This window comes from Oncorhynchus kisutch, linkage group LG5 (genome assembly GCF_002021735.2).
Source record: "Oncorhynchus kisutch isolate 150728-3 linkage group LG5, Okis_V2, whole genome shotgun sequence".
Taxonomy (NCBI): Eukaryota; Metazoa; Chordata; class Actinopteri; order Salmoniformes; family Salmonidae; genus Oncorhynchus; species Oncorhynchus kisutch.
In genome coordinates, this window is record NC_034178.2 from 73,014,448 (window position 1) to 73,041,827 (window position 27,380).

Here is a 27,380-nt window from a genome sequence, read left to right on the forward strand (position 1 = left end):
TACTGAAAGTTATGTACTTTTTCGATACTAGATCGTGAAAAATGGTTCGATACTAGAATGTGTTGCTTTCGGTAGATGTGCCTCAGGGATCAAGTGTCACCTGCCCGATCCACTAACTCACTGCTAGCCTGTACTGGGATTCTGGGCTGTATCATGTTAGCTCCACTAACTCACTGCTAGCCTGTACTGGGATTCTGGGCTGTATCATGTTAGCTCCACTAACTCACGGCTAGCCTGTACTGGGATTCTGGGCTGTATCATGTTAGCTCCACTAACTCACTGCTAGCCTGTACTGGGATTCTGGGCTGTATCATGTTAGCTCCACTAACTCACTGCTAGCCTGGGAGTCTGGGCTGCATCATGTTAGCTCCACTAACTCACTGCTAGCCTGTACTGGGAGTCTGGGCTGCATCATGTTAGCTCCACTAACTCACTGCTAGCCTGGGAGTCTGGGCTGTATCATGTTAGCTCCACTAACTCACTGCTAGCCTGGGAGTCTGGGCTGCATCATGTTAGCTCCACTAACTCACTGCTAGCCTGTACTGGGATTCTGGGCTGTATCATGTTAGCTCCACTAACTCACTGCTAGCCTGGGAGTCTGGGCTGCATCATGTTAGCTCCACTAACTCACTGCTAGCCTGTACTGGGAGTCTGGGCTGCATCATGTTAGCTCCACTAACTCACTGCTAGCCTGGGAGTCTGGGCTGTATCATGTTAGCTCCACTAACTCACTGCTAGCCTGGGAGTCTGGGCTGCATCATGTTAGCTCCACTAACTCACTGCTAGCCTGGGAGTCTGGGCTGCATCATGCTAGCTTCACTAACTCACTGCTAGCCTGAGAGTCTGGGCTGTATCATGTTAGCTCCACTAACTCACTGCTAGCCTGGGAGTCTTGGCTGCATCATGTTAGTTCCACTAACTCACTGCTAGCCTGGGAGTCTGGGCTGTATCATGTTAGCTCCACTAACTCACTGCTAGCCTGGGAGTCTGGGCTGCATCATGTTAGCTCCACTAACTCACTGCTAGCCTGGGAGTCTGGTCTGTATCATGTTAGCTCCACTAACTCACTGCTAGCCTGGGAGTCTGGGCTGCATCATGTTAGTTCCACTAACTAACTGCTAGCCTGGGAGTCTGGGCTGCATCATGTTAGCTCCACTAACTCACTGCTAGCCTGTACTGGGAGTCTGGGCTGCATCATGTTAGCTTCACTAACTCACTGCTAGCCTGAGAGTCTGGGCTGTATCATGTTAGCTCCACTAACTCACTGCTAGCCTGGGAGTCTGGGCTGCATCATGTTAGCTCCACTAACTCACTGCTAGCCTGTACTGGGAGTCTGGGCTGCATCATGTTAGCTCCACTAACTCACTGCTAGCCTGGGAGTCTGGGCTGCATCATGTTAGCTCCACTAACTCACTGCTAGCCTGGGAGTCTGGGCTGCATCATGTTAGCTCCACTAACTCACTGCTAGCCTGAGAGTCTGGGCTGTATCATGTTAGCTCCAGTAACTCACTGCTAGCCTGGGAGTCTGGTCTGTATCATGTTAGCTCCACTAACTCACTGCTAGCCTGAGAGTCTGGTCTGTATCATGTTAGCTCCACTAACTCACTGCTAGCCTGGGAGTCTGGGCTGTATCATGTTAGCTCCCCATTCATGCTGTACAGAAGTCCCAACACATTTGAATAATGTAATGATGCATGTAGAAACTGTTCATTACTGTTCACAAAACAATGTCCATACAGGCTACAACACTTTACAATGGAAGAAGATACCGCTAGCTTCCAGCTTTGTAGGCTAACAATGTCAAAATTCTGGTATCTTGACAACACTAGGACATACCCACAGAGCTCTGTACAGTTTAGAATCACAAATACAGTATACAGAAGCACACAATGCTTTAAAACCAGCTTGAGTATTTTGTTGAAAGCTGCATTTCTAACCATGTCTCTCTGTCTCTTCCTGGTTGGTTACCAGGGCAACTCCAGAGCTCCTACATCAAGCCCAAGCGGGCCAATCGACAGCCCTGTAGTGGTGACAACAGCGACCGCCATAAGCTTGTCCCCAGCCAATCACATCCTCTCAACCTCAGCCAGGTGAGTCAGCCAGCCAATAGTATCCTCTCTTACTAGCAGGTGTGCCCCAGGCCACTGTGACACGTTACAGAACTTCAGATAGAAATGTATTGTGTAGAACAGTTGATTGTCTATTTTAATTTTTAAACAGTGACGTAAACTGTTTCCTTTGTTTATACAGTTTATTTTCATTGAGTTATTTGGCAAAAGACATGTTCTGATGCAGTCTGCCTGCCTCTCTTTCTCCAGGTACAGCCTGTAGTCTCATCCTCGTCTCAGGACCGTTCCCACGGCAGCCTGCGTCGCCAGGCAACCTACCCCCCTAGCCCCGCTTCCCACTACACCTTTCAGGAAGCGCCCTCCCTAAGCACCGCCCCCAGCCTCTACACCTTCCCCGCCTCCGCAGCGCTAGCCTCTGCCTCTCAGGCCATGGAACAGTTCCTGGGGCGTGGCCACCCCACCCCTTCCACCTACGCCCCTCCCACCGTCTCTTACGGAGCCTCGGGGTTGGCCCGGAGTGACGCAGGGACCAGGAAGGAGTCTTCGGTGGGGTCAGGGATGATCCATGGGGTGGGGCTTCCTGCAACCTATCAGCACCAGTTTACTGCTGGGCCCCCATACATTAGTGTGAGGCCCCGGGCTGAAGCCTACAGCGCATACCAGCTCAGCCCTCGACGGTTGGGACAGTACCCTTACTTATGATGAGACGTGGGGCGCTTTCAGCAGCATGCAACGTTTTGGAACGTTCAGATAGAAAAATCCTATGTAGAACAAACGTGTCTATGAATTGCAGATCACATTAGAGCTGGGATGATAAACCAAAAATGATTGACACCGACTATACCCGACCACTTATCGCAGGCATTTTGTTAATATCGTTCATTACAATATAAGTAGCCTCTAATAGAGAAATGTGAAGTTTGAAATGAAATAAGTTTTCTAATATGGGTGATTGTTGATAGAACAATTGATGGCTACAAACATCAAACTAGTAGTAGTTTAAAGGCCCAGTGCTGCCGTTTTTATCTCAATATCAAGTCAGTTCTGGGTAACAATTAAGTACCTTACTGTGATTGTTTTCGATTACAATAATCTAAAATAAACAGAAAGCTAAATAGCAAAGAGCAATTTTCTCAAGCAAGGATTTTGCTAGGACTGTCTGGGAGTGGTCTGAGTGGGGAGGGGAAACTGAAAACTAGCTGTTATTGGCAGAGAGTTTTTGGAACTCTTTCTTATTGGTCTATTAACTAATTAACCACCTGGTGATGTCACAAGACACGCTCAAAACTCCCACCAAAAACAGGCAGACATTTCAGGATGCTTTTCAAACAGTTTTTACATTTAAAGGGCATTATCATATATATTTTTCTTTTACAATTTCACGGTGTTATTCCAACCACACAGGGGGGAAAAACACGTTTTAGGCTACACTGGGCCTTTTAAAGGATATTAAAACTAAATGGTGGTGCAGATTTGTTATATACTATCCTTTCTATTTACCGTTGTCAAATCAATTCAGGTCATTTATCCCGATGTGGATTTTTTTGTTGTTGTCCTTATCGCCCAGCTCTAGATCACGTCGACACTATTCATGACATTTTTTAAAATCTGAAACGTTGGGACAACGTTTTGCAACTGAACGTGGCTACGGTAGAGCAGTATACCTACTGATGATGTCATGATACTGGGGCTAGAGATGGGGGGAGGGGGCGATAATGTGTAGGACTATGGCTCTCACACCAACTCTCTGAAGGGGCAATAAGACCCCCCCACTTCACCTTGTGGATGAATCAGGGAGGGCTATGGAATTTGAATTTTTGCACTACTGCATTTTATTTACTGTTAAGCAGTGGTTCACCTCAAACTGGTTTTAACAGCGTTCTGTTAAGCAGTGGTTCACCTCAAACTGGTTTAACAGCGTTCTGTTAAGCAGTGGTTCACCTCAAACTGGTTTAACAGCGTTCTGTTAAGCAGTGGTTCACCTCAAACTGGTTTAACAGCGTTCTGTTAAGCAGTGGTTCACCTCAAACTGGTTTTAACAGCGTTCTGTTAAGCAGTGGTTCACCTCAAACTGGTTTAACAGCGTTCTGTTAAGCAGTGGTTCACCTCAAACTGGTTTTAACAGTGTTCTGTTAAGCAGTGGTTCACCTCAAACTGGTTTAACAGCGTTCTGTTAAGCAGTGGTTCACCTCAAACTGGTTTTAACAGCGTTATGTTAAGCAGTGGTTCAACTCAAACTGGTTTTAACAGCGTTCTGTTAAGCAGTGGTTCACCTCAAACTGGTTTAACAGCGTTCTGTTAAGCAGTGGTTCACCTCAAACTAGTTTTAACAGCATTCTGTTAAGCAGTGGTTCACCTCAAACTGGTTTTAACAGCGTTCTGTTAAGCAGTGGTTCACCTCAAACTGGTTTAACAGCGTTCTGTTAAGCAGTGGTTCACCTCAAACTGGTTTTAACAGCATTCTGTTAAGCAGTGGTTCACCTCAAACTGGTTTTAACAGCGTTCTGTTAAGCAGTGGTTCACCTCAAACTGGTTTTAACAGCATTCTGTTAAGCAGTGGTTCACCTCAAACTGGTTTTAACAGCGTTATGTTAAGCAGTGGTTCACCTCAAACTGGTTTTAACAGCGTTCTGTTAAGCAGTGGTTCACCTCAAACTGGTTTAACAGCGTTCTGTTAAGCAGTGGTTCACCTCAAACTGGTTTAACAGCATTCTGTTAAGCAGTGGTTCACCTCAAACTGGTTTAACAGCTTTCTGACCTTTTGTAGTAGTATTATCATTATGTGATATTGTACCGTTATTTTTCCCAGCAGAAAACGTATAATTGTCTTGTCTTATCCCTGTTTTAATTGGATGTAGATTGAGGCGTTCTGGTTTTTAATATCATATATACTATAAATTGTGTTTATTTAAAAGGCTTTGTGTTTTAAAGGACACTAGTCTCCTCTAGGGGTCCAGTCAGTGAGCTGAAACACAGAATACTGGAGAAACAAAATGTGTTTCTATACCATATGAAATGTACTGTATCTAACAGCTATGCTGGTCTGTGAGCTATCTGTAGCGTTGCAGCCTCCTGAGTAGGCCCTAGCTGTGTCTCCTTGCAATAGGAGAGCCCATTGTCTCGCGTCAGATGGCGTCACTCCTACGCGACGCTCGTTTTGAGTGCAGACGGCCGTCAGCGCTATCTGACGTCAGACAATGTAGGAGAGCCTAGAAAGGCGTAGCTAGAGAAACGGCACACGTAGCTAGGGAGATGCTACTGCTAGCTAGCTAGATATGCTAGCTAATCTTAAGAAAACCTACAGGAGACCTTTGTAGCCTAACTATAGCACAGCTAGCTAGAGAGATGCCAGCTTTTAGCTAACCCAAGGCCGGTCTAAAGGTGATCCAAGTATCTTTAGCATGGCAGGCTAGCTAGAGAAATGCTAGCTACTAGCTAATTTAAACAAAGCACTTAAGGTGATTCCTTTTCGTCCTCATGCTAGCGAGCAGTAGCCACATGCTGGCTAGCATGAGGGAAAAAAACGTCTCAGCAGTGTCTTAATCTAAACAAAAACCCTTTCCAACCATATAGCAGAGCGTATAAGGGTGGAATCTTCTAGCTTACCTAAAGGTGATTTGTGTGTCTGTAGCATGGCTGGCTAACTAGCTAGAGATGCTAGCTATATGCTAACCTAAATAACTTCTAACGGTGATCCTTGTGTGTTTAGCACCCTTATATAACCCAAACTAATCCAGTGACATCCATAATATGGTCTGATAATATTTGTATTATATTATTTTACATATAGCCTAACTCCTGTGTTTTTAGTTCTACATGTTCGAAATTCTAAACTTCTCTATTGTGAGTTTAAATTATGTTTTGTCGTTAATGTGAGCTGTCACACAAGACGGTCTTGTTGGTGGCTCATGCCGCACCTGATGGATGGTAAGACGTTTGAATGGAAGGAGAGGGAGACAGAAATGTATGGTTGTTTGACACTGATGTTATGGATCATTTCATTTAAATCATTAGCATGTTGTATGTAGTCTATTCTGTCACCGCCTGGTAACGATGTAGTCTATTCTGTCACAGCCTGGTAACGATGTAGTCTATTCTGTCACAGCCTGGTAACGATGTAGTTAGTCTATTCTGTCACAGCCTGGTAACGATGTAGTTAGTCTATTCTGTCACAGCCTGGTAATGATGTAGTCTATTCTGTCACAGCCTGGTAATGATGTAGGGAGACAGTCACGCTAGTCTTGACACAAGCACATTCAGTTGAGCACAGTTTAAAGTATTTGAAATGATTTCAAATAGTAATTGAACCCAGGTCTTCACATGACAAACTGAGCGTATTAATGTTTGTTGTTTGGACTAAAAAAACGAGGCTGAACGATGGAAAGTCACATCGCTCATCGCTCAGCCAGGAAACTGCTTTAGAACTTAAACTGACCTACTGAAAACGATTTGGTTCATTTTGTCACCTGTGGTTTAGATAGAAGTGCATTATCACTCTCGGACGGAACTCTCCCAGTGTTCTATTGTGACTGAAGGTTCCTACTGCTGTTAATGGAATCATTTTACTGGTTCTGCAGAGAACCTCAGAATATCTTCATCTGGGTGGAGTTGTTTATAGTTTTCAAAACACTCACTGATCTTTTTCTTGATACTGTCTTGTCTTGTCATTATGTTGCACAATGCATTTAAGTAATCCGGTTATTGGTGAGGATAATGTCAACATCAAATCAACCCAATCACTGTTTTCAAATAAATTACCCAGAAGTCCATGTCTCTTGTCTCTTGACTAAGCAACGCTAATCATAGTTAACAGGCTTTTGTGTCAGGCTATCATTCATTCAATAGTTAGCTAAACTTCTCATATTGATAGTGAAATCAAAAATTTAGTTTCAACTGAATGGAAATATACCTATGTTTTACGTACAGTATATAGTAATTTACTAGATGATTTATGTTTGAATTAATTTTACACACAGGTCTTCATCCTGTCACAGTGTTTCCACAACAACTCCAACCTGCCACAGCAGATCTCCTGTTACCAGCAAGACCTCGCCATAAACCTTATTCAATAGAAACCCAAATGGACGTAAATGGGGAGGGACTACCTCAACTTGTCCAAAAATAAACTCCAATTAAGTGTTTTTTTCTACCGCTGTGCACTAGTGATTATGACTCCTTCCTGTGTTGCATTATCAGTGTCTCAAGGATTTGATTCAATGAACAAGGCACTTCAAACAGTCTTTCCACTTAAGGATGAGAATTTGAACCAATGACTTATATAAACCCTGGATTGCTGATGCCATGTGTTGACCATTAAGGGACTTTGAAGCCAGTAGCAGTCCTCCATAAGAATGAATGGAATTCTACACTATTTCAATTAAATGTTTCAAGGATGCATTTAAGTATTTTGGTTGTCCTAGTGGGGACAGTTATACATTAAGGGGAAAACATAATATATTTTAAAGATATGCATTAAGGTGTCTGTAAGTTAATACACGTGGCAAAAAAACGAATGTAGACGATATATTTCGTGTCTTTTTTTTTTTTTTTGGTAAGATATTTTCAAACAAAATAAAATAAGACGGAATCTAATAGACAGACGCACACACATTCCAACAAACGTCATGACGTCACACCTGCTCAAACCCACATTCCCACCGCACCAATATCTATTCCGTTTGTCTCAGTCCAACGTTCTCTCTCATCCTTTATACCTTGGGCGTTTCCAGCACGTTTAACACTATGCACACATGGCCTCAAATTGTGTTATTTTATTTCTCGATGTGGGCCCACATTTTTTGGGGGGGGCAAAATTTAAATCATAATGCATTTGATTCATCCACTGTCTTAATGATTTCCAGTTTTTATGTAAAAAATAAAATTAAAATAAAAAATGATTTACTAGAAAAGTATGGTCCAACCCATTGGGTATCTCACCTCACCCTCATTTACCATGCCTTGAAATATGCAGATAGAAATGTAAAGATTACTTTTAAATCAAATTTTATTTGTCACATACACATGGTTAGCAGATGTTAATGCGAGTGTAGCGAAATGCGTGTGCTTCTAGTTCCTGACAATGCAGTAATAACCAACAAGTAATCTAACGGAACAATTCCACAACAGCTACCTTATACACACAAGTGTAAAGGGATGAAGAATATGTACATAAAGATATATGAATGAGTGATGGTACAGAACGGCATAGGTGAGATGCAGTAGATGGTATAGAGTACAGTATATACATATGAGATGAGTAATGTAGGGTATGTAAACATTATATGAAGTGCCATTGTTTAAAGTGGCTAGTGATACATTTTTACATCAATTTCCATTATTAATGTGGCTGGAGTTGAGTCAGTATGTTGGCAGCAGCGTCTGTTTAACAGTCTGATGGCCTTGAGACTGAAAAACAGCTTCTGTCTCTCGGCCCCTGCAGTCCCTCGGGCCCCCTGGGTTGTGCCGTGGTGGAGATCTTTGTGGGCTATACTCGACCTTGTCTCAGGATGGTAAGTTGGTGGTTGAAGATATCCCTCTAGCGGTGTGGGGCCTGTGCTTCGGCAAAGTGGGTGGGGTTATATCCTTCCTGTTTGGCCCTGTCCGGGGGTATCATCGGATGGGGCCACAGTGTCTCCTGACCTGTCTCAGCCTCCAGTATTTATGCTGCAGTAGTTTATGTGTCAGGGGGCTGGGGTCAGTTTGTTATATGTGGAGTACTTCTCCTGTCTTATCCGGTGTCCTGTGTGAATTTAGGTATGCTCTCTCTAATTCTCATTCTTTCTCTCTCTCGGAGGACCATGCCTCAGGACTACCTGGCATAATGCCTCCTTGCTGTCCCCAGTCCACCTGGCCGTGCTGCTGCTCCTGTTTCAACTGTTCTGCCTGCGGCTATGGAATCCTGACCTGTTCACCAGACGTGCTACCTGTCCCAGACCTGCTGTTTTCAACTCTCTAGAGACAGCAGTAGCGGTAGAGATACTCTTAATGACCGGCTATGAAAAGCCAACTGACATTTACTCCTGATGTGCTGACTTGCTGCACCCTCGACAGCCACTGTGATTATTATTTGCCCATGCTGGTAATTTATGAACATTTGAACATCTTGGCCATGTTCTGTTATAATCTCCACCCTGGCCACCTCTCATAGCCTGGTTCCTCTCTAGGTTTCTTCCTAGGTTTTGGCCTTTCTAGGGAGTTTTTCCTAGCCACCGTGCTTCTACACCTGCATTGCTTGCTGTTTGGGGTTTTAGGCTGGGTTTCTGTTACAGCACTTTGAGATATCAGCTGATGTACAAAGGGCTATATAAATACATTTGATTTTGCTTTGATGCACCTGTACTGACCTCGCCTTCTGGATGATAGCGGGGTGAACAGGCAGTGGCTCGGGTGGTTGTTGTCCTTGATGATCTTTATGGCCTTCCTGTGACATCGGGTGGTGTAGGTGTCCTGGAGGGCAGGTAGTTTTAGTCCGTCTAACAGCCAACTTTTGGACTTCATCCCAGAAGGCATGAATTATTGAGTCATTGTTCGTTTTACACTCAAAACATGACTGGATTACGTTTACATTAGTGGATTAAGTTTACAATTTCGTTAGTTACGTTCCAACACCTCCATCTTGTGCCGATATCAGTTATTTTTAAGTTTTGGTACCAAGAGTTAATCTTTTTTTTCTTAGAGATTGTAAATTGGATAGGCACTCTTCAATGTTCTGTATATCTTACCTATTATATTAGTATCCTTTTCTGACTCAAATAGGATTCCCTCAACATTGCTCTGATGTCCAAAATATTTCAAATCAACATTTTGTGATATGAAACTTTTAAGATGTATGTATCTGAAAATATCTACATTTGATCAGTCCAAAATTGCTTTTTTTATTCTGTCATTTAAGTCGTTTTATTTTTTCCCTTACCAAGTAATTTACAGTTTCTATGCCTTTTTTCCATGTGGACCAATTTCTAAGTTAAAGCTATCCAAATGATTGTTCCATAAGGGGTGTGTTCTTTTAGGGAGGGATTATTGGTTCTTGTAGAATCCGTTTCATTTTCTTCCATATTGTTATCGTGTTCTAAACTAGTAAAGTTGTTCATGGTCTTCGCTTTATCCTTTGGAAATAGACCCGTGAAAAGATTGTTGGGTTTGTGTATCTTCAATATGTAGCTATTGTTTCCTCTTAGGGAGATGTAAAACATCCCTTTATTCTATGAGTTCTATTTGCCCATATAAAGTCTGTTATGACCAAGTATATTTTTTATTAAAGAACATCTTCGGTGGGGTATTTGGTATTATTATATACTACCGGTCAAAAGTTTTAGAACAACTCATTCAAGGGTTTTTATTTTTTAAATTATTTTTTACATTGTATAATAAATAGTGAAGACATCAAAACTATGAAATAACACACATGGAATGCAAAAACAAGTGTTTAAACAAATCCAAATATATTCTAGATTTGAAATTCTTCAAAGTAGCCACCCTTTGCCTCGATGACAGCTTTGCACACTCTTGGCACTCTCTCACCAATAAATTAATAAAAGCTTACCGCGACTTGGAAAAGTTCCAGTGTTAGATAGCCATAGCTGGCTAGCTAACATGTAATCCCTTGTTGTTTGAGTAAGCTAACCTAGCTAGCTCTGTTTGCTAGCTAAGTGAAAGTAAAAATAAAAACATTATAAATATAGCTAGCACTCTCTCTCACTTCTTAATTTCCAAAGAAATGAATTTGTTTAAAACTATGACTACCGTCTTTCTCTGAGTCAGCTACTCACCACATTTGATACACTACAGTGCTAGCTAGCTCTAGCTTATGCTTTCAGAACTAGATTAATTCTCTAATCCTTTGATAGGTGGACAACATGTCAGTTCATGCTGCAAGAGCTCTGATAGGTTGGAGGACGTCCTCCGGAAGTTGTCATAATTACTATGTAAGTCTATGGAGGGGGTGAGACCCAAGAGCCTCCTAGGTTTTGTATTGAAGTCAATGTACCCAGAGGAGGATGGAAGCTAGCTGTCCTCTGGCTACACCATGATGTTACCCTACAGCGGTCTGTTGAGGCTATTGTAGACCATTGCAAAACCATGTGTTTTAATAAATTATTTGTTGACGTGAATATAGTCACTAGCAATGTAAAACGCAACATGTGAAGTGTTGGTCCCATTGTTATTGAGCTGAAATAAAAGATCCCAGAAATTTTCCATGCGCACAAAAGGCTTATTGCTCTCAAATTTTGTGTACAAATTTGTTTACATACCTGTTCGTGAGCATTTCTCTTTTGCCAAGATAATCCATCTACCTGACAGGTGTGGCATATCAAGGAGCTGATTAAACAGCATGATTATTACACAGGTGCACATTGTGCTGAGGACAATAAAAGGCCACTCTAAAATGTGCAGGTTTTGTCAGGAACGTCCAACAGAGCTGTTGTCAGAGAATTAAATGTTAATTTCTCTACCATAAGCCGCCTCCAACGTTGTTTTAGATCATTTGGCAGTACATCCAACTGGCCTCACAACCGCAGACCACATGCATGGCGTTGTGTGGGCGAGAGGTTTTCTGATGTCAACGTTGTCAACAGAGTGCCCAGTGGTGGCGGTGGGGTTATGGTATGGGCAGGCACAAGCTATGGACAACGAAGACAATCGCATTTTATCGATGGCAATCTGAATGCACAGAAATACTGTGACGAGATCCCGAGACCCATTGTGAGACCCATTTATTTTAGGGTATCTGTGACCATCAGTAAAATCTTTGAAAATTGTTGCATGTTGCGTTTATATTTTTTGCTCAGTATATTTTCACATGACACCCGGGACTCCATGGAAAACAGCTGTTATTGAATGAGTGGGCTATCCTGGTTAAATAAATACAATGATACACTCATGTATGGATGGATTAATTCATTCACAATCATGTTGAGTTTCTGGCAGCCGTTTTTTTTCTTTTTATGCCAGAGTGATTAAGTCATTAGTATTTCTATTAGAAATCAGGTCAAAGTCATGCAACTTCAGCCGGAGATCTTGTGAAACAACCAACCTGACAAGTAAAATAACAGTCTCCCTGTTGAATCTTAAACGCGATTGACTTAAAAATGGGCAATTTCGCCACATTCTACATATGTGAAGCCAGCATGTTTCTATGATCTGTGGTTAAAAGGAGAGAAGAAGAAGGTCCTAACAAAAAAAAATGCTTCTGTGACATCACAGGGTAGAATTAAAAGTAAAAAAAAAAAAAAGATTTTCAACAAACCTGCTACTAGTTTCTAGCCCCAAAGGAGGGTATTTTCTCACTCCTCGTGTCACTGCGAATGTCAGTGTTTGAAAATCACTGTTTTAAATGTTAAAAAGTTAACATATTTTTCTACAAAAATGTAGAAATACAGTTTTCAAATATGTTGGCACTGGTATTGTGCTGGAGATAACAAACATGAGGTTGAAAAGTGGTGTTAGTTGCCCTTTAACCTAGACAGTAAATCAAGGATAGTTGAAATCAGTGTTTAAAAAAATAAAAAAAATAAAAAAGAGGGTTAATTTACTCTTATTGGAAGTTATCTTAACACTCAAGGAAGTGATACGCTCCCTGGAGTTATTGTTGATTGTGATGGAGTGCTTTTAACTCCATTAAGAGTAACCAGAAACAGGGAGTTAAATCTACGCAATTATCCACAGATATGGGAGGGGCCTCTGTTATATTTCTCAGCATGGTCTGTTGCAGGTTGATAAAATATATATTTTTTAATGTTTGTTTCAATATCTGTGTTTTCACATGAACATTGATTGTTTTCTAATCTTATGCTACACAAAGATTAGAAACGTTAGTGCTGAGAGATTAACCGAAATGTTTGTTATTCTTTTGCAGTTTAAACAACTAAAATTGACTGATTTGAATTCCACGAGATTATCGACCTGAAAAAGCACTAATCGTTCAGCACTAAGAAACGTCCCCCCCCCCCCTAAACTAATCCAATCTGTAAGTGGTTCGATTTGCAGCAACCGTTAGTGAGACAAGTCCTTCCAGTTTACATGGTGTATGTAGGTAGTCTTCACCTACTGTATGTTCTGCCCTACTCTGAAACTAATTCAAGATGCAAGTTGTGAGAGATGTTCAAAAAGGACTGGATATCTTCCTGCAAACTGGATTCCAACAGAGATTGGACTTCACATTGCACCACCATAATGTATTGTAATGTTAAAAAAAAAATATATATATATATTATATATATATATATATAACTGCCTTCATTTTGCTGGCCCCAGGAAGAGTAGCCTTCGCAGCCGATAATGGGAATCCATAATAAATACAAATAATGTGAAAGATTTAAGAAATATTAAAATAAGGCTTTGCACCCTTATAACTCAAAAAGGAAGTAAACTGAGAGATCTACTCTGTTGTAGTGGATTGGAAGTTCCTACAAACACACATACCGGTCAATTCACTAAAATGCCAACTTAAAAATGTTGTGACTGTCATTTCAAAGATGGCGTGATCTTCATCTCTCGCTGGCACCGGGTTCCCTTTAACACACACACACACACACACACACCAATAATAACCACCAAACATATTCTCTAAAATGGCGGGGTACATTTATTTGCATTAAACTATGAAAACATACAATTTCAAAACGAGATAATTATGAAGCGTGGAATTTGTGTGTTTTTGCTGTGCATCTCAAACGAACTACCATTAAAAAAAAGGGCCAGAACAAGAGACAAAAAGAGCTTTGTTCAAGTCTTCTGCTATTATCTGAACGTATTTTTTTCCTTCTGCTTTCTGAAGTCAAAAGTAGGCTACACTGTAGAACAATCTGCACTAAATGCAATGTAAATGAGTAATTCTACTAGCCAGGGAGGTGCTGGTGTGTTTTCACATTAACCAGCTCTACTCTCAGCCCTGTCCTGTTTGGCAAGACGGGATGTGTCCCAAATGACACCCTATTCCTTATACCTTTGCAAAGGCTCTGGTCAAAAGTAGCGAACAAGACATGGAATAAGGTGCCATTTTGTACACGGCTAGGGACAAGAAAGCTGGTTCCCGATCTAACAGACTGCCACACCATGGCTACTATTATATAAAATATCCATATTAAACACAAAGGTTTACCTCTCCATGTGCTGTTGTCTCCTCATTAGGGTCTATATAGACTGTAGTCTCCTCATTGGGGCCTATATAGACTGCCGTCTCCTCATTGGGGCCTATACAGACTGTTGCCTCCTCATTAGGGTCTATATAGACTGTTGTCTCCTCATTGGGGCCTATATAGACTGTTGTCTCCTCATTAGGGTCTATATAGACTGTTGTCTCCTCATTGGGGCCTATACAGACTGTAGTCTCCTCATTAGGGTCTATATAGACTGTTGTCTCCTCATTGGGGCCTATACAGACTGTAGTCTCCTCATTAGGGTCTATATAGACTGTTGTCTCCTCATTAGGGCCTATATAGACTGTTGTCTCCTCATTGGGGCCTATATAGACTGCAGTCTCCTCATTGGGGCCTATACAGACTGTTGCCTCCTCATTAGGGTCTATATAGACTGCAGTCTCCTCATGGGTGACTATATAGAGCGATGTGTTGTTAAAAAAAATGGTCAGCTAAGCACATTGGAGATCCCCGTCTCAGCGCAACATGGGAGATTGACAGCGCTGGACTTAACTGCCTTGGCTCACGGGTTGGGTTGACTGACAACAAAACACCAGCCGAGAGACGAGTCAACTCATATCTCCTACCCCATTTCCTATTTAGTGCTCTAGTCAGACGCAGTCTGTCTTTTTGATGTCCTTTGTCATGGTTTAAAGACAAGCCTAATGACCAATGCAATGACCCACAGCACATATTGAAACTCACCGAAACATAAACAGATATCAGCTATACCAAACACACAGGTAGGTTGACATGGTATTTTAAGATGGGGAATTTAGCTATACTGAAAAAACAACATGCAACAATTTCACTGAGTTACAGTTCATAGAAGGAAATCAGTCAAATTTAAATAAATTCATTAGGCCCTAATCTATGGATTTCACTTAACTTGGCAGGGGCGCAGCCATGGGTGGGCATAGGCCCACCCCACTTGGGAGTCAGGCCCAGCGAACCAGAATGAGTTTTTCCCCACAAAAGGGCTTTATTACAGACAGAAATACTCTGTTTTCATCAGCGATCTGGGTGGCTGGTCTCAGACGACGTGGAGATCCCGGGCTGGCGTTGTTACACACGGTCTGTGGTTATGAGGCCGGTTGGACATACTGCCCCCCCCCCCAAAAAAAATGACATTGAGGCGGCTTATGGTAGAGAATTGAACATTCAATTCTCTGGCAGGAACTCTGGTGGAGATTCCTGTAGTCAGCATGCCAATTGCACGCTCCCTTAAAACTTCAGACATCTGTGGCATTGCTTTGTGTGACAAAACTGCACATTTTAGAGAGAGTGGCCTTCTATTGCCCCCAGCACAAGGTGAACCTGTGGAATGATCATGCCGTTTAAATCAGCTTCTTGATATTATGCCACTTGGCAAAAGGAGAAATGCTCACTAACAAGGATGTAAACTCATTTGTGCCCAACATTTTTTGAGAAACACTTGTACATACAGAACCGGTCTGGCATCTTTTATGAAACCAACCCTTTACATGTCGAGCTCATATTTTGCTTCAGTAGAATTAAATGTATATATGGGCAGAATCAACTGCCTTGAGATAACTATTTAAATAGGTTACTATTTATAACCTAATTATTCCATTACTGTAGTTAACCTATCATACCACCATGTCCATACTTCTCTTTTCAAAATGTTTGAGTGGGTCAGTAGCATTGTAAAGACACAGACAGACAACATGCTCTAAAGCCAGCTCAGCGGTTCAGTTCCCTGGGTCTTCCATTCTTATGGGACTTATGTAATTGCAACCAACTTCCTCATTATCCTTACAACCCCACTCTTTTCCAACTAATAACCTATTAAAAAAAGACAGCATTGCCAGTGATTAAAACGGGCCAAACCTGCGAGTCGTGTATATGGTTTAAACCAGACCGTAAATTCTGAAGACGACACCCAGAGGGGGGGGGGGGGGGGGGTCAGCCATTTTGGGAAAAAGCCACAGCAGACAGACTGACTGAGCCGGTATCCCAAATGGCACCCGACCCCCTATATAGTGCACTACTTTAGACCAGAGCCCTATAGGTCCTGGTCAAAAGTAGTGCACTACAAAGGGAATAGGGGGCCATTTGGGACACGTAGAGATCTACCTTGATGTATTTGCTAAACATACACAGTGACAACGGATTTAGGACTTAGTCCCGAAAACCTGGGGGGGGGGGGGGGGGGTGTCCTAAATCAGTTGTCACTGTGTGTGTTTAGCAAATACATCAAGGTAGATCTCAACGTGTCCCAGATCTTACTTAAAAGCCAGGGTTTCATTGACATTATATTAGACAGACTCCCTCCTGTGTGTTTCTCAGGACACCTGGGGGGGGGTGGGGGGGTGGAGTCTGTCTTACCTGTCTAAGGTGACACAGGACAGAAGGGCAACACTTACCCAAGTGAGTCTGAACCTTGTTTCCCGGGCAACAGAGGGCTATCTATCCCCACTTAAGACATACTTTGTGGAACTGGAACAGGCAGAATGAAAAAAACATGGTTCCAAAATCCACATGATTTTTTTTTTCTTTTTTCTTTTTTCTCTCCCACAGGGACCCACCAATATGGCGGCACAATAGATTGAAAATGTATCTAGCACACAGAACACTAACAATACAGTGGCTTCAGAGTAAATAGGCAGAGAAGAACAATTACTCGAAAATGTTCTGAGCCAGCGGTCAACCCATGAGCCAAGCACTTCTTCTACCACCTGGTATTAGGTCATAACCACCGAAAGCACAGAGTGGATCAACAACCGTGATCCCAAACAACCCTGTCCCAGTCTCCCCCCCCCCCCCCCTCCACCCAACCCCCCCCACCTGCTTCTTCATCCCTCCTTCAGGGGGGTGGCTCAGAATTTCTATCAATAATGTGTTTAAATCATACAATAGTCCTGTAGCTGACCCTCTGCTCTCCTTCATCTCTCCTCTCTCACTCCTGGGCGATGCTCCGCAGCACGTACTTCACCGTGTAGGCAAACGCCGCGAACCCTACAATCACAAACAGGTTGGCCAAGGCGCCGCCCAGCAGTCCGTGGTTCCGATTAGCCTGCTGGAGGCCGGGGGCGGGGTTAGCGGGGCCCAGAGGGCCGTGGCCTCCGTTGAGGGCGGGGATTCCGTAGTTGCCGTGTTGAGGGTCGCCGTCAGGAACCACGTCGGGGAGGGGGAGGGGACGGGCACTCAACTCCTCCTGGGCCTTCTGTTTCTGCTTTATCTCCTGGAGAGAGAGGGATGGAGAGAGATTGAGGGAGGGATGGAGAGAGATTGAGGGAGGGATGAACAGGGGAGCAAGGATAGAGACAGAGAGGAGGCAGAAATGGAACAGGGACGGCCGGACGGACGGGTGGGGCAGGGTGAAGACGGGTGGGGCAGGGAGACGACGGGTGGGGCAGGGAGACGACGGGTGGGGCAGGGAGACGACGGGTGGGGCAGGGAGACGACGGGTGGGGCAGGGAGACGACGGGTGGGGCAGGGAGACGACGGGTGGAGCAGGGAGACGACGGGTGGAGCAGGGACGACGGATGGAAAAGAGCCAGTAGTCAGGGAGAGACGAAGTGGAAAAAGGATGAAAGCCTGCAGTCAAAATAAGCCAGTAATAGAATCCGCTCAGTGGATGAAATTGTGATCTCGTGTCGGGTTTCCCCACAGTGAATCAGCTGTAGAGCTAGCAGCAAAAACCAGAACGTGTACCCAGGGGGGCCCCCGAGGTTCAGAAATACTGCTCTAGTATATGCTGCTTTTTAGTTTAGTCATAGTATTATCCGTCTTTCGTGTATTGTCATAGTTATGGTATCCGTCTTTAGTGTATTGTCATAGTTATGGTATCCGTCTTTAGTGTATTGTCATAGTTATGGTATCCGTCTTTAGTTTATTATCATAGCATTATCAGTCTTTAGTTTATTTAGTATTATCAGTCTTTAGTTTGTCATAGTTATGGTATCCGTCTTTAGTAAATTATTTCCATGCAGACTCACATCAACAGCATCAGGAAACAATTCACAGAAAACCTTCTCCTTTAGGTTGAAAGCCAAGCTCTGGGCTGACAGCTGTCGTTTCTGGAGGAAATAAACAAACAAGAAATTACCAAAAGAACCAACCATTTGAATTACATTAAGTCACTCTGGATAAGATGTTAACGTTAGAACATTCACCTTAAAGGGATAGCTCGGGATTTTGTCAGAACATTCACCTTAAAGGGATAGCTCGGGATTTTGTCAGAACAGTCACCTTAAAGGGATAGCTCGGGATTTTGTCAGAACAGTCACCTTAAAGGGATAGCTCGGGATTTTGTCAGAACATTCACCTTAAAGGGATAGCTCGGGATTTTGTCAGAACATTCACCTTAAAGGGATAGCTCGGGATTTTGTCAGAACATTCACCTTAAAGGGATAGCTCGGGATTTTGTCAGAACATTCATCTTAAAGGGATAGCTCGGGATTTTGTCAGAACATTCACCTTAAAGGGATAGCTCAGGATTTTGGCAAGTAAGTAATTGATATACTTCTCTCCAGAGGTGAATGAACTCATGGATACAATTTTTATTTGTCTCCCGTGTCCAGGATTAAGGAAATTCAGTGTAGTTTCACAAGCCAATGCTAACTGGCGTTAGCGCAATGAGTTTTAGTCCACAGGAACAGCTATACATACAAAGTATTCAGACCAATTGAATTTCTCCACATTTTGTTAAGTTACAACCTTATTCTAAAATGGATTAAATATAAATCCTGAATCAATCTAAACACAATACCCCATAATGGAAAAGCGAAAAAAAGGTTTTTGAAATGTTTTAACGTTTATTCAAAATAAATAACTGAAACACCTTATTTACATAAGTATTCAGACCCTTTGCTATGAGACTCGAAATTGAGCTCCGGTGCATCCTGTTTCCATTGATTATCCTTGAGAGGTTTCTACAACTTGACTAGAGTCCACTTATGGTAAATTCAATTGATACGACATGATTTGGAAAAGCACACACCAGTCTATATAAGGTTCCACAGTTGACAGTGCATGTAAGAGAAAAAAAACCAAGCCACGAGGTCGAAGGAATTGTCCGTAGAGCCCAGAGACAGGATGGTGTCGAGGCACAGATCTGGTGAAGGGTAACAAAAACATTTCTGCAGCATTGAAGGTTCCCAAGAATAGTGGCCTCCATCATTCTTAAATGGAAGAAGTTTGGAACCCCCAAGACTCTTTTTTTTCCTCCACAAGGCTTATTTCAGACAGTCCCCGTCAGGGTGTAGTTGTAGTAGTAGCTAGGGGCTTATTTCAGACAGTCCCTGTCAGGGTGTTGTAGTAGTAGTAGTAGCTAGGGGCTTATTTTAGACAGTCCCTGTCAGGGTGTTGTAGTAGCTAGGGGCTTATTTCAGACAGTCCCCGTCAGGGTGTAGTAGTAGTAGTAGCTAGGGGCTTATTTCAGACAGTCCCTGTCAGGGTGTTGTAGTAGTAGTAGTAGCTAGGGGCTTATTTCAGACAGTCCCCGTCAGGGTGTTGTAGTAGCTAGGGGCTTATTTCAGACAGTCCCCGTCAGGGTGTAGTAGTAGTAGCTAGGGGCTTATTTCAGACAGTCCCTGTCAGGGTGTTGTAGTAGTAGTAGCTAGGGGCTTATTTCAGACAGTCCCCGTCAGGGTGTAGTAGTAGCTAGGGGCTTATTTCAGACAGTCCCTGTCAGGGTGTAGTAGTAGTAGCTAGGGGCGTATTTCAGACAGTCCCTGTCAGGGTGTTGTAGTAGTAGTAGCTAGGGGCTTATTTCAGACAGTCCCTGTCAGGGTGTTGTAGTAGTAGTAGCTAGGGGCTTATTTCAGACAGTCCCCGTCAGGGTGTAGTAGTAGCTAGGGGCTTATTTCAGACAGTCCCCGTCAGGGTGTAGTAGTAGTAGCTAGGGGCTTATTTCAGACAGTCCCTGTCAGGGTGTTGTAGTAGTAGTAGCTAGGGGATTATTTCAGACAGTCCCCGTCAGGGTGTAGTAGTAGCTAGGGGCTTATTTCAGACAGTCCCTGTCAGGGTGTAGTAGTAGTAGCTAGGGGCGTATTTCAGACAGTCCCTGTCAGGGTGTTGTAGTAGTAGTAGTAGTAGTAGTATCAGCAGCTAGGGGCTTATTTCAGACAGTCCCTGTCAGGGTGTAGTAGTAGTAGTAGCAGCTAGGGGCTTATTTCAGACAGTCCCTGTCAGGGTGTTGTAGTAGTAGTAGCTAGGGGCTTATTTCAGACAGTCCCCGTCAGGGTGTAGTAGTAGCTAGGGGCTTATTTCAGACAGTCCCTGTCAGGGTGTTGTAGTAGTAGTAGCTAGGGGCTTATTTCAGACAGTCCCTGTCAGGGTGTTGTAGTAGTAGTAGCTAGGGGCTTATTTCAGACAGTCCCTGTCAGGGTGTTGTAGTAGTAGTAGCTAGGGGCTTATTTCAGACAGTCCCCGTCAGGGTGTAGTAGTAGCTAGGGGCTTATTTCAGACAGTCCCCGTCAGGGTGTAGTAGTAGTAGCTAGGGGCTTATTTCAGACAGTCCCTGTCAGGGTGTTGTAGTAGTAGTAGCTTATTTCAGACAGTCCCCGTCAGGGTGTAGTAGTAGCTAGGGGCTTATTTCAGACAGTCCCTGTCAGGGTGTAGTAGTAGTAGCTAGGGGCGTATTTCAGACAGTCCCTGTCAGGGTGTTGTAGTAGTAGTAGCTAGGGGCTTATTTCAGACAGTCCCTGTCAGGGTGTTGTAGTAGTAGTAGCTAGGGGCTTATTTCAGACAGTCCCCGTCAGGGTGTAGTAGTAGCTAGGGGCTTATTTCAGACAGTCCCCGTCAGGGTGTAGTAGTAGTAGCTAGGGGCTTATTTCAGACAGTCCCTGTCAGGGTGTAGTAGTAGTAGCTAGGGGCGTATTTCAGACAGTCCCTGTCAGGGTGTAGTAGTAGTAGTAGTAGTAGTAGTAGTAGTATCAGCAGCTAGGGGCTTATTTCAGACAGTCCCTGTCAGGGTGTAGTAGTAGTAGTAGCAGCTAGGGGCTTATTTCAGACAGTCCGTGTCAGGGTGTTGTAGTAGTAGTAGCTAGGGGCTTATTTCAGACAGTCCCCATCAGGGTGTAGTAGTAGTAGTAGCTAGGGGCTTATTTCAGACAGTCCCCGTCAGGGTGTAGTTGTAGTAGTAGCTAGGGGCTTATTTCAGACAGTCCCTGTCAGGGTGTAGTAGTAGTAGCAGCTAGGGGCGTATTTCAGACAGTCCCTGTCAGGGTGTAGTAGTAGTAGCTAGGGGCTTATTTCAGACAGTCCCTGTCAGGGTGTTGTAGTAGTAGCAGCTAGGGGCTTATTTCAGACAGTCCCTGTCAGGGTGTAGTAGTTGCTAGGGGCTTACTTCAGACAGTCCCTGTCAGGGTGTAGTAGCAGCTAGGGGCTTATTTCAGACAGTCCCTGTCAGGGTGTTGTAGTAGTAGCAGCTAGGGGCTTATTTCAGACAGTCCCTGTCAGGGTGTTGTAATGGTAGTAGTAGCTAGGGGCTTATTTCAGACAGTCCCTGTCAGGGTGTTGTAATGGTAGTAGTAGCTAGGGGCTTATTTCAGACAGTCCCTGTCAGGGTGTAGCAGTAGTAGTGTCGCCCTTTGTAAAGCACATGTTTATATCATATTCGACATAGTGGGTTATGTCACATTTATGAACCCTTTATAAAACCATGACATATGGTTATAGATGCTTTGTAACATGTTTATGTAGTGCTTACGAAGGCTTTATAAGCTGAATGTAATAAAGCTAATGGTCTAATATTAAGAAAGGGACAATCGTCCATTGCTACATCAAGTTTTTAAAAACCTTTTAAATGAATGATATATATATATATATATATATATAGCCATTGATTGTTGAAGAATATAACTTTATACTGTAAAGGCTTTCATGAGCTTTTAGGTCAACTGTTGTGCCCCATCAGAACCCAAATAGAAGCTGGTTTTTAACTCCATTGTTTGTAAACAATAGAATTGTATCACACCATGGTTCCAAATCCTTTTGATCTCAAGGATGGATCCCTTGTATCCATAGCCCCTGTCTAATCAACTGATACAACACACACAGAATAATAAATGACATTGTCAATATGAACTCACAGTGTAGTCAGAGGTCTCGATGCTGCCCAGAGTAGGGCCTTTCTCCACCATGAAGCTGAGCAGACCAGTCAGGATGGTGGAGACTGACCAGGCTGGGTTCCACGTGTCCGGGTGGAAATCAGTGATGGACAGGCATAACCTGGGGGGGGGGGGGGGGGGGGGGGGGGGGGGGGGAGATACAGCGTGACACACTTAGGAAAAAAAGACAGCATGAAAAACAGATGCAATGATTTAACAGAAAATACTGTAGTTCCATAGTTTAAACCCTGAGATTAAATGACATCCATTTAGGATATGTACTGATGATTGTACTTAATTGTGTTAATAGGGTTAGAGTCAATTCAATTTCAATTCAGGATGTACACTGAAATTCCTATTTTAATTCTCTTCAATGAGGAAAATATGGAATTTTGGTTTATTTTCTGAATTTCCTGGAATTGACCCCAACCCTGGTCATTGGTTCAATAATATATTCTGGGTAATTCAACCAATCAAATGTGGTTTTTAAAAGCCCTTTTTAGTTGTCACTTGTGCTTTCCAGATACCCAGTCTAAAACCTCAGAGAGCAAGCAATTCAGAAGCACAGTGGCTAGAAAAAAAACCTAGAAAAGCAGGAACCTAGAGAGGAACCTAGAGAGGAACCTAGGAAAAAAACTAGAGAGGAACCAGGCTCTGACAGGTTGCCAATCCTCTTCTGGCTGTACCAGGTATAGAGGAACCAGGCTCTGGCAGGTTGCCAGTCCTCTTCTGGCTGTACCGGGTATAGAGGAACCAGGCTCTGAGATAGAAAGACTCCCTAGATAAGGCAGAAATCTAGAGAGGAACCTAGAGAGGAACCTAGAGAGGAACCTAGAGAGGAACCTAGAGAGGAACCTAGAGAGGAACCAGGCTCTGGCAGGTTCCCAGTCCTCTTCTGGCTGTACCGGGTATAGAGGAGCCAGGCCTCTTCTGGCTGTACCGGGTATAGAGGAGCCAGGCCTCTTCTGGCTGTACCGGTTATAGAGGAACCAGGCTCTGAGATAGAAAGACTCCCTAGATAAGGCAGAAATCTAGAGAGGAGCCTGGGGGAAAAAACCCTAGAAAAGGCAGAAACCTAGAGAGGAACCAGGGAAAAACTCCCTAGAATGTGATTTTAATTTGATTCTTACCGTGTGTTACACTTAAATCTCCCGTTAGGTGTGATCATGTAGATGCTGGGTGGTTTAAAGGGGAAGTCCCGAGGGAATATTAGTTTGCCATGATAATATCCCCCTGTGGAACAAAGAATCAAGACATTCAATAAATTCAATTACAATATACTGTAACAACAATATTGTCAATTTAGTCAGACATAGAATTTTAAAAAAGGTCAATATAACACCAGTTAGTATGAGATCATTTAAATCAGGGCTCTCCAAACCTGTTCCTGGAGAGATACCGTCCTATAGGTTTTCACCTCAAACTTAATCTAGAGCACCTAATAATTAGCTGGTTGAAGAGATGTATCAGGCTACTTTACAACTGGGCTTGGAGCAAAAACCTACAGGAGGTTAGCTTTCCAGGAACTGGGTCGGAGAGACTCAATTTAAAGTGATATTATTCAGAGTACTGTACTATATGTAAAAGTGCATTTATCTACCTTCGTATGGGGTTTTCTCAGGACCTCGAACAACATAGTGCCTGGAGAGAGAGAGGGGGGGGGGGGGGGGGGGAATCACACCATGGAAAATGCAATTGGTGAACTACTAAGAAAACCCATGACTGATTTGGCTAACAACAAGTGTACTATTTATTCATACTATAAAGATCCTGTTCATTCATCACATTCTCTAAAGAGACCTCGTGTGCATCTCAATAGTCAGATTCACAGCAAGAAATCACCATCCTCCAGTATTTTCACCAATCCTGTTTTCATATCAGTGCCGATGAAGGCGAGAAAGAGAGAAGAGACCAGGCGAGGATTGAAAAGTATTGAGACTCAGCTCTTAAACATCCTGGGCCCATATTAAAAAAGCATCAGAGTAGGAGTTCTGATATAGGATCAGACCCCCCCCCCCCTTCTAGATCATAATGAATAAGTAATGCACAGGGGGGACCTGATCCTAGATCAGCACTCCTCCTCTGAGAGGCTCTATCGATATGTGAGAGCGAGACCCTTTACCATTCGAGGATGTTGGATGGTAGGGGTTCAGCACAGATGTAAGGCACAGGGTCTTTCTTTATCCTGAGGTAGTCCTGCTTTAGTCTCTGGGTGGCTGTGGTCGGTGCCCTCTTATTCCCGTGGTTGTTCATCTACAGGCAGAGAGTTCCTTAGACACCACACACACACACACAGTTCATTAGAAATGACAATACATCATTAATCATCTTTACAAGGATTAGATTAACTGTGTATTAATCCGTTTTCCTTTGAGTCATGGATTTAAAAAAATAAAATTAAAATAAATACTAGCTCACAAGACTAGCTCACTAGCTCACACACCTCATCTTGAAGCAGGTGACTTGGGACCCAAATTATCATAAGAAGCAGGTATCAATGGGAATATTATGGATAATAGAAAATCTGTCAACATATTGAATGCCAAGGATTTACGTAAGGCTAAACAAATGTCACTTCTCCAATGTTGAGACACACACACACAGTGCAGGGATGTAAACTACTTAATAGAATGACTGATACGAGTTAACAGGATTTGTTAGGTCGCCAACTAGCTTGATTGGCATAATCAGTACCTGAATTCTTAGTTACATGATATCGGATGATACTCATTGACATTTGTATGGTACTTGATGAACAACCGACACCAAGTAAAGATCAACGAGACGAGCGAGTTTACGGTCTTACGTACCTGGAAATATCGCGATTTTTTTTTGATAAATTAGCTAGCAAGTTACTAAGGAAAGTAAACCAACCGAGAGGGGGGATTTAGTAATCCTATATGTAGCTAGCAGACACTTACTGTATCTCCATGGGTTGGTGGCTAACGTTAGCTCTGAATGAGTGCTGGTTAGGTAACCGGAAAACCGAAAAAAATAAATATATATATTTTTCCAGCGTCAAGGTTACGCGTGGTTCGCTGAAAACCTCCGATTATAAACAACTCATGTATTAAGCTATTAAAAACGTTGTGCTAGCTACTTAAATCACCTGCTTGCCACGAACCTAGATAGCTAACTGGTCAATTAAAATAAAATGGACCGATAGGAAGAAACGGCTAGCTAGCAGCTAATGCGATCGCTGTAACTAGCTAGGCCGTTGCGTCGACCTTATTAGCTAGCTAGCTAACGTTAGCCTCTAAACAAAACAACAACAAAAAACGGAACATAAATCATTCGATTAGAGAAATATACCTCTTTCTTCGTGGAAAGACTCGATGGTGAGTCGTCGTTTTTTTTTCTTCCACAAATCGTGATTACGGGCTACTAAAAAAACAAACACCGACGTTTTGGGACTAGTAACGTTATCCTGCCAGCAGCACAAACAATGAACTTTTATTTTTATATTTTTTTTGTTGCACCGGTGACGTCTCAATGAAATACTTCCGGCGACGTCGTCTTTCCGCATCTGTGAAAATTGGAAGGTGGGAGATTGTCAATTGTTTATAATCTAAATATACTGGTGTTCCCTCATGTACTTTCTATATTGATTAATTGTTTGTAAATATAATATATATATATATATACACATACATAAAAATAAATAAAAAAAGGTGGCAGAGCCAGGAGTTGTGTTGTGTCAGACCATGAGACATGTTTTGTGTCGCACTGCTTTGCTTTATTCTTGGCCAGGTCCCAGTTGTAAATGAGAACTTTTCTCGACTAGCCTACCTGGTTAAATAAAGGTGAAATAAATCAATAAAATGATTTTAAAAAACTATTATGACCCCCGACTATGGAAAGGTGATTCTCACGAACATGAAGGTGTTCTCCGTTTTGTTTTATGGCCATGGGACTTTTCTGAAGTAGGTACATCCAATCTGCCAACCTCTGAACCATCTGGGTTACAGACTCTGAGGAAAGGGGAGTCTCTCACGAACACTTACATGTCGGTTGTTTTGCTCTAGGATCCTCACAAGACTAGTCTGAAGGTAGCCAGGTACCAGTTGAAAAAAATGAATGGAAGTATATATGGAGGTAGTTTAGTGCCTAAAATAAGGAGGTAAATACATAACCAAAACAATAACATATTTCCTGATCTTTCTTTTATCTCTGAGATATAGAACAGAGACTTCAGAACAAACTTCCTTTAGATTTTTTGGGGAACTATCTGTTTATCCATGTAAAAATGATCAATTTATTTTTTTAAAGGTGTTTGCGATGATGTGAAAAGCAGTTGTACCGCATCCGTAAAAAAAAAAAAAATCGATATACCCAGTTTAGCATGACTTTGCAGGGGACTCTTATTTATATATATATAACGTCATCGTGCTGCCAGCATATCCTGCTGCTAGGAGAACGGTAATCGCTTCGCCTGCGTGTTTCACTATGTCTAATCTACAGTAGGGGGGAGTGATACACATGACCTCTGCACTTGTTGTTACAATGTTGTCACCACAGTTATAAACTCATTGTGCAATAGTTACATTGCAACAGTCATATAAAAATATAATTTATCCAAACAAATTGAATCATATTTGCAAAAACATTTTACTTATAGTTTTACAATTTGATTAATACCAATAAACTATGTGCAATCCAAAGCAAAGTGGGTAAAGTGTACAAATAGTCTATTTAGAGTTAATTTAACATCATTTTGTCATTCTAAATCGTTTTCTCTCCTTCTTCTTCATAAGTAAAGGATCTGACGGAATAAAACACACTAAATGTATGCATCTTGTGTTTTATATAAAACATGTTGTGCTCTGTGAATAAAGAGCAATCAATGTTAGTTGTTAATTGAGGTGTGTCACTTGACCCAGAATGAGAATACTAATTCAACTATTCAACTGTAATGATTATTGTTCTAATAGAGGCTTGTGGTATTTGACGATATACAGACCTGTTATTCAGGGTTGATTTATAGGTTAGGCGAACACTATTTTCATGCTACTTTAATATCGAAGTGACTTTATCGTAGCATGTTAGGAGAATTAACGTGACCGGTTAGGAGGTTAAGATTAGGAAAAGGGTTAGGG

General features: G+C 42.6%; 2 protein-coding genes across 5 annotated transcripts in view; one reads left to right on the forward strand and one right to left on the reverse strand.

Annotated features, from left to right (window-relative positions):
- LOC109891667 (homeodomain-interacting protein kinase 1) overlaps window positions 1–6,838 on the forward strand; it is a 66,784-nt gene extending 59,946 nt beyond the window's left edge. For all 4 annotated transcript variants that reach the window (XM_031825771.1, XM_031825772.1, XM_031825773.1 and 1 more), the window contains 2 exons: window positions 1,972–2,090; window positions 2,319–6,838. In XM_031825771.1, the coding sequence (XP_031681631.1) occupies window positions 1,972–2,090; window positions 2,319–2,771 (572 nt within the window). In that variant the 3' untranslated portion in view covers window positions 2,772–6,838. The remainder of the gene's footprint in view (window positions 1–1,971; window positions 2,091–2,318) is intronic.
- Window positions 6,839–13,630: 6,792 nt separating this feature from the next.
- Window positions 13,631–25,756, reverse strand: ube2j2 (ubiquitin-conjugating enzyme E2, J2 (UBC6 homolog, yeast)). The gene is made up of 7 exons (XM_031825774.1): window positions 25,597–25,756; window positions 24,407–24,554; window positions 23,885–23,925; window positions 23,415–23,517; window positions 22,267–22,405; window positions 18,169–18,249; window positions 13,631–17,411 (listed from the first exon to the last, which is right to left on the reverse strand). The coding sequence occupies exons 2-7, from the start codon at window positions 24,535–24,537 to the stop codon at window positions 17,127–17,129; spliced, it is 780 nt and encodes a 259-aa protein (XP_031681634.1). The 5' UTR covers window positions 24,538–24,554; window positions 25,597–25,756; the 3' UTR covers window positions 13,631–17,126.
- Window positions 25,757–27,380: the final 1,624 nt, after the last annotated feature.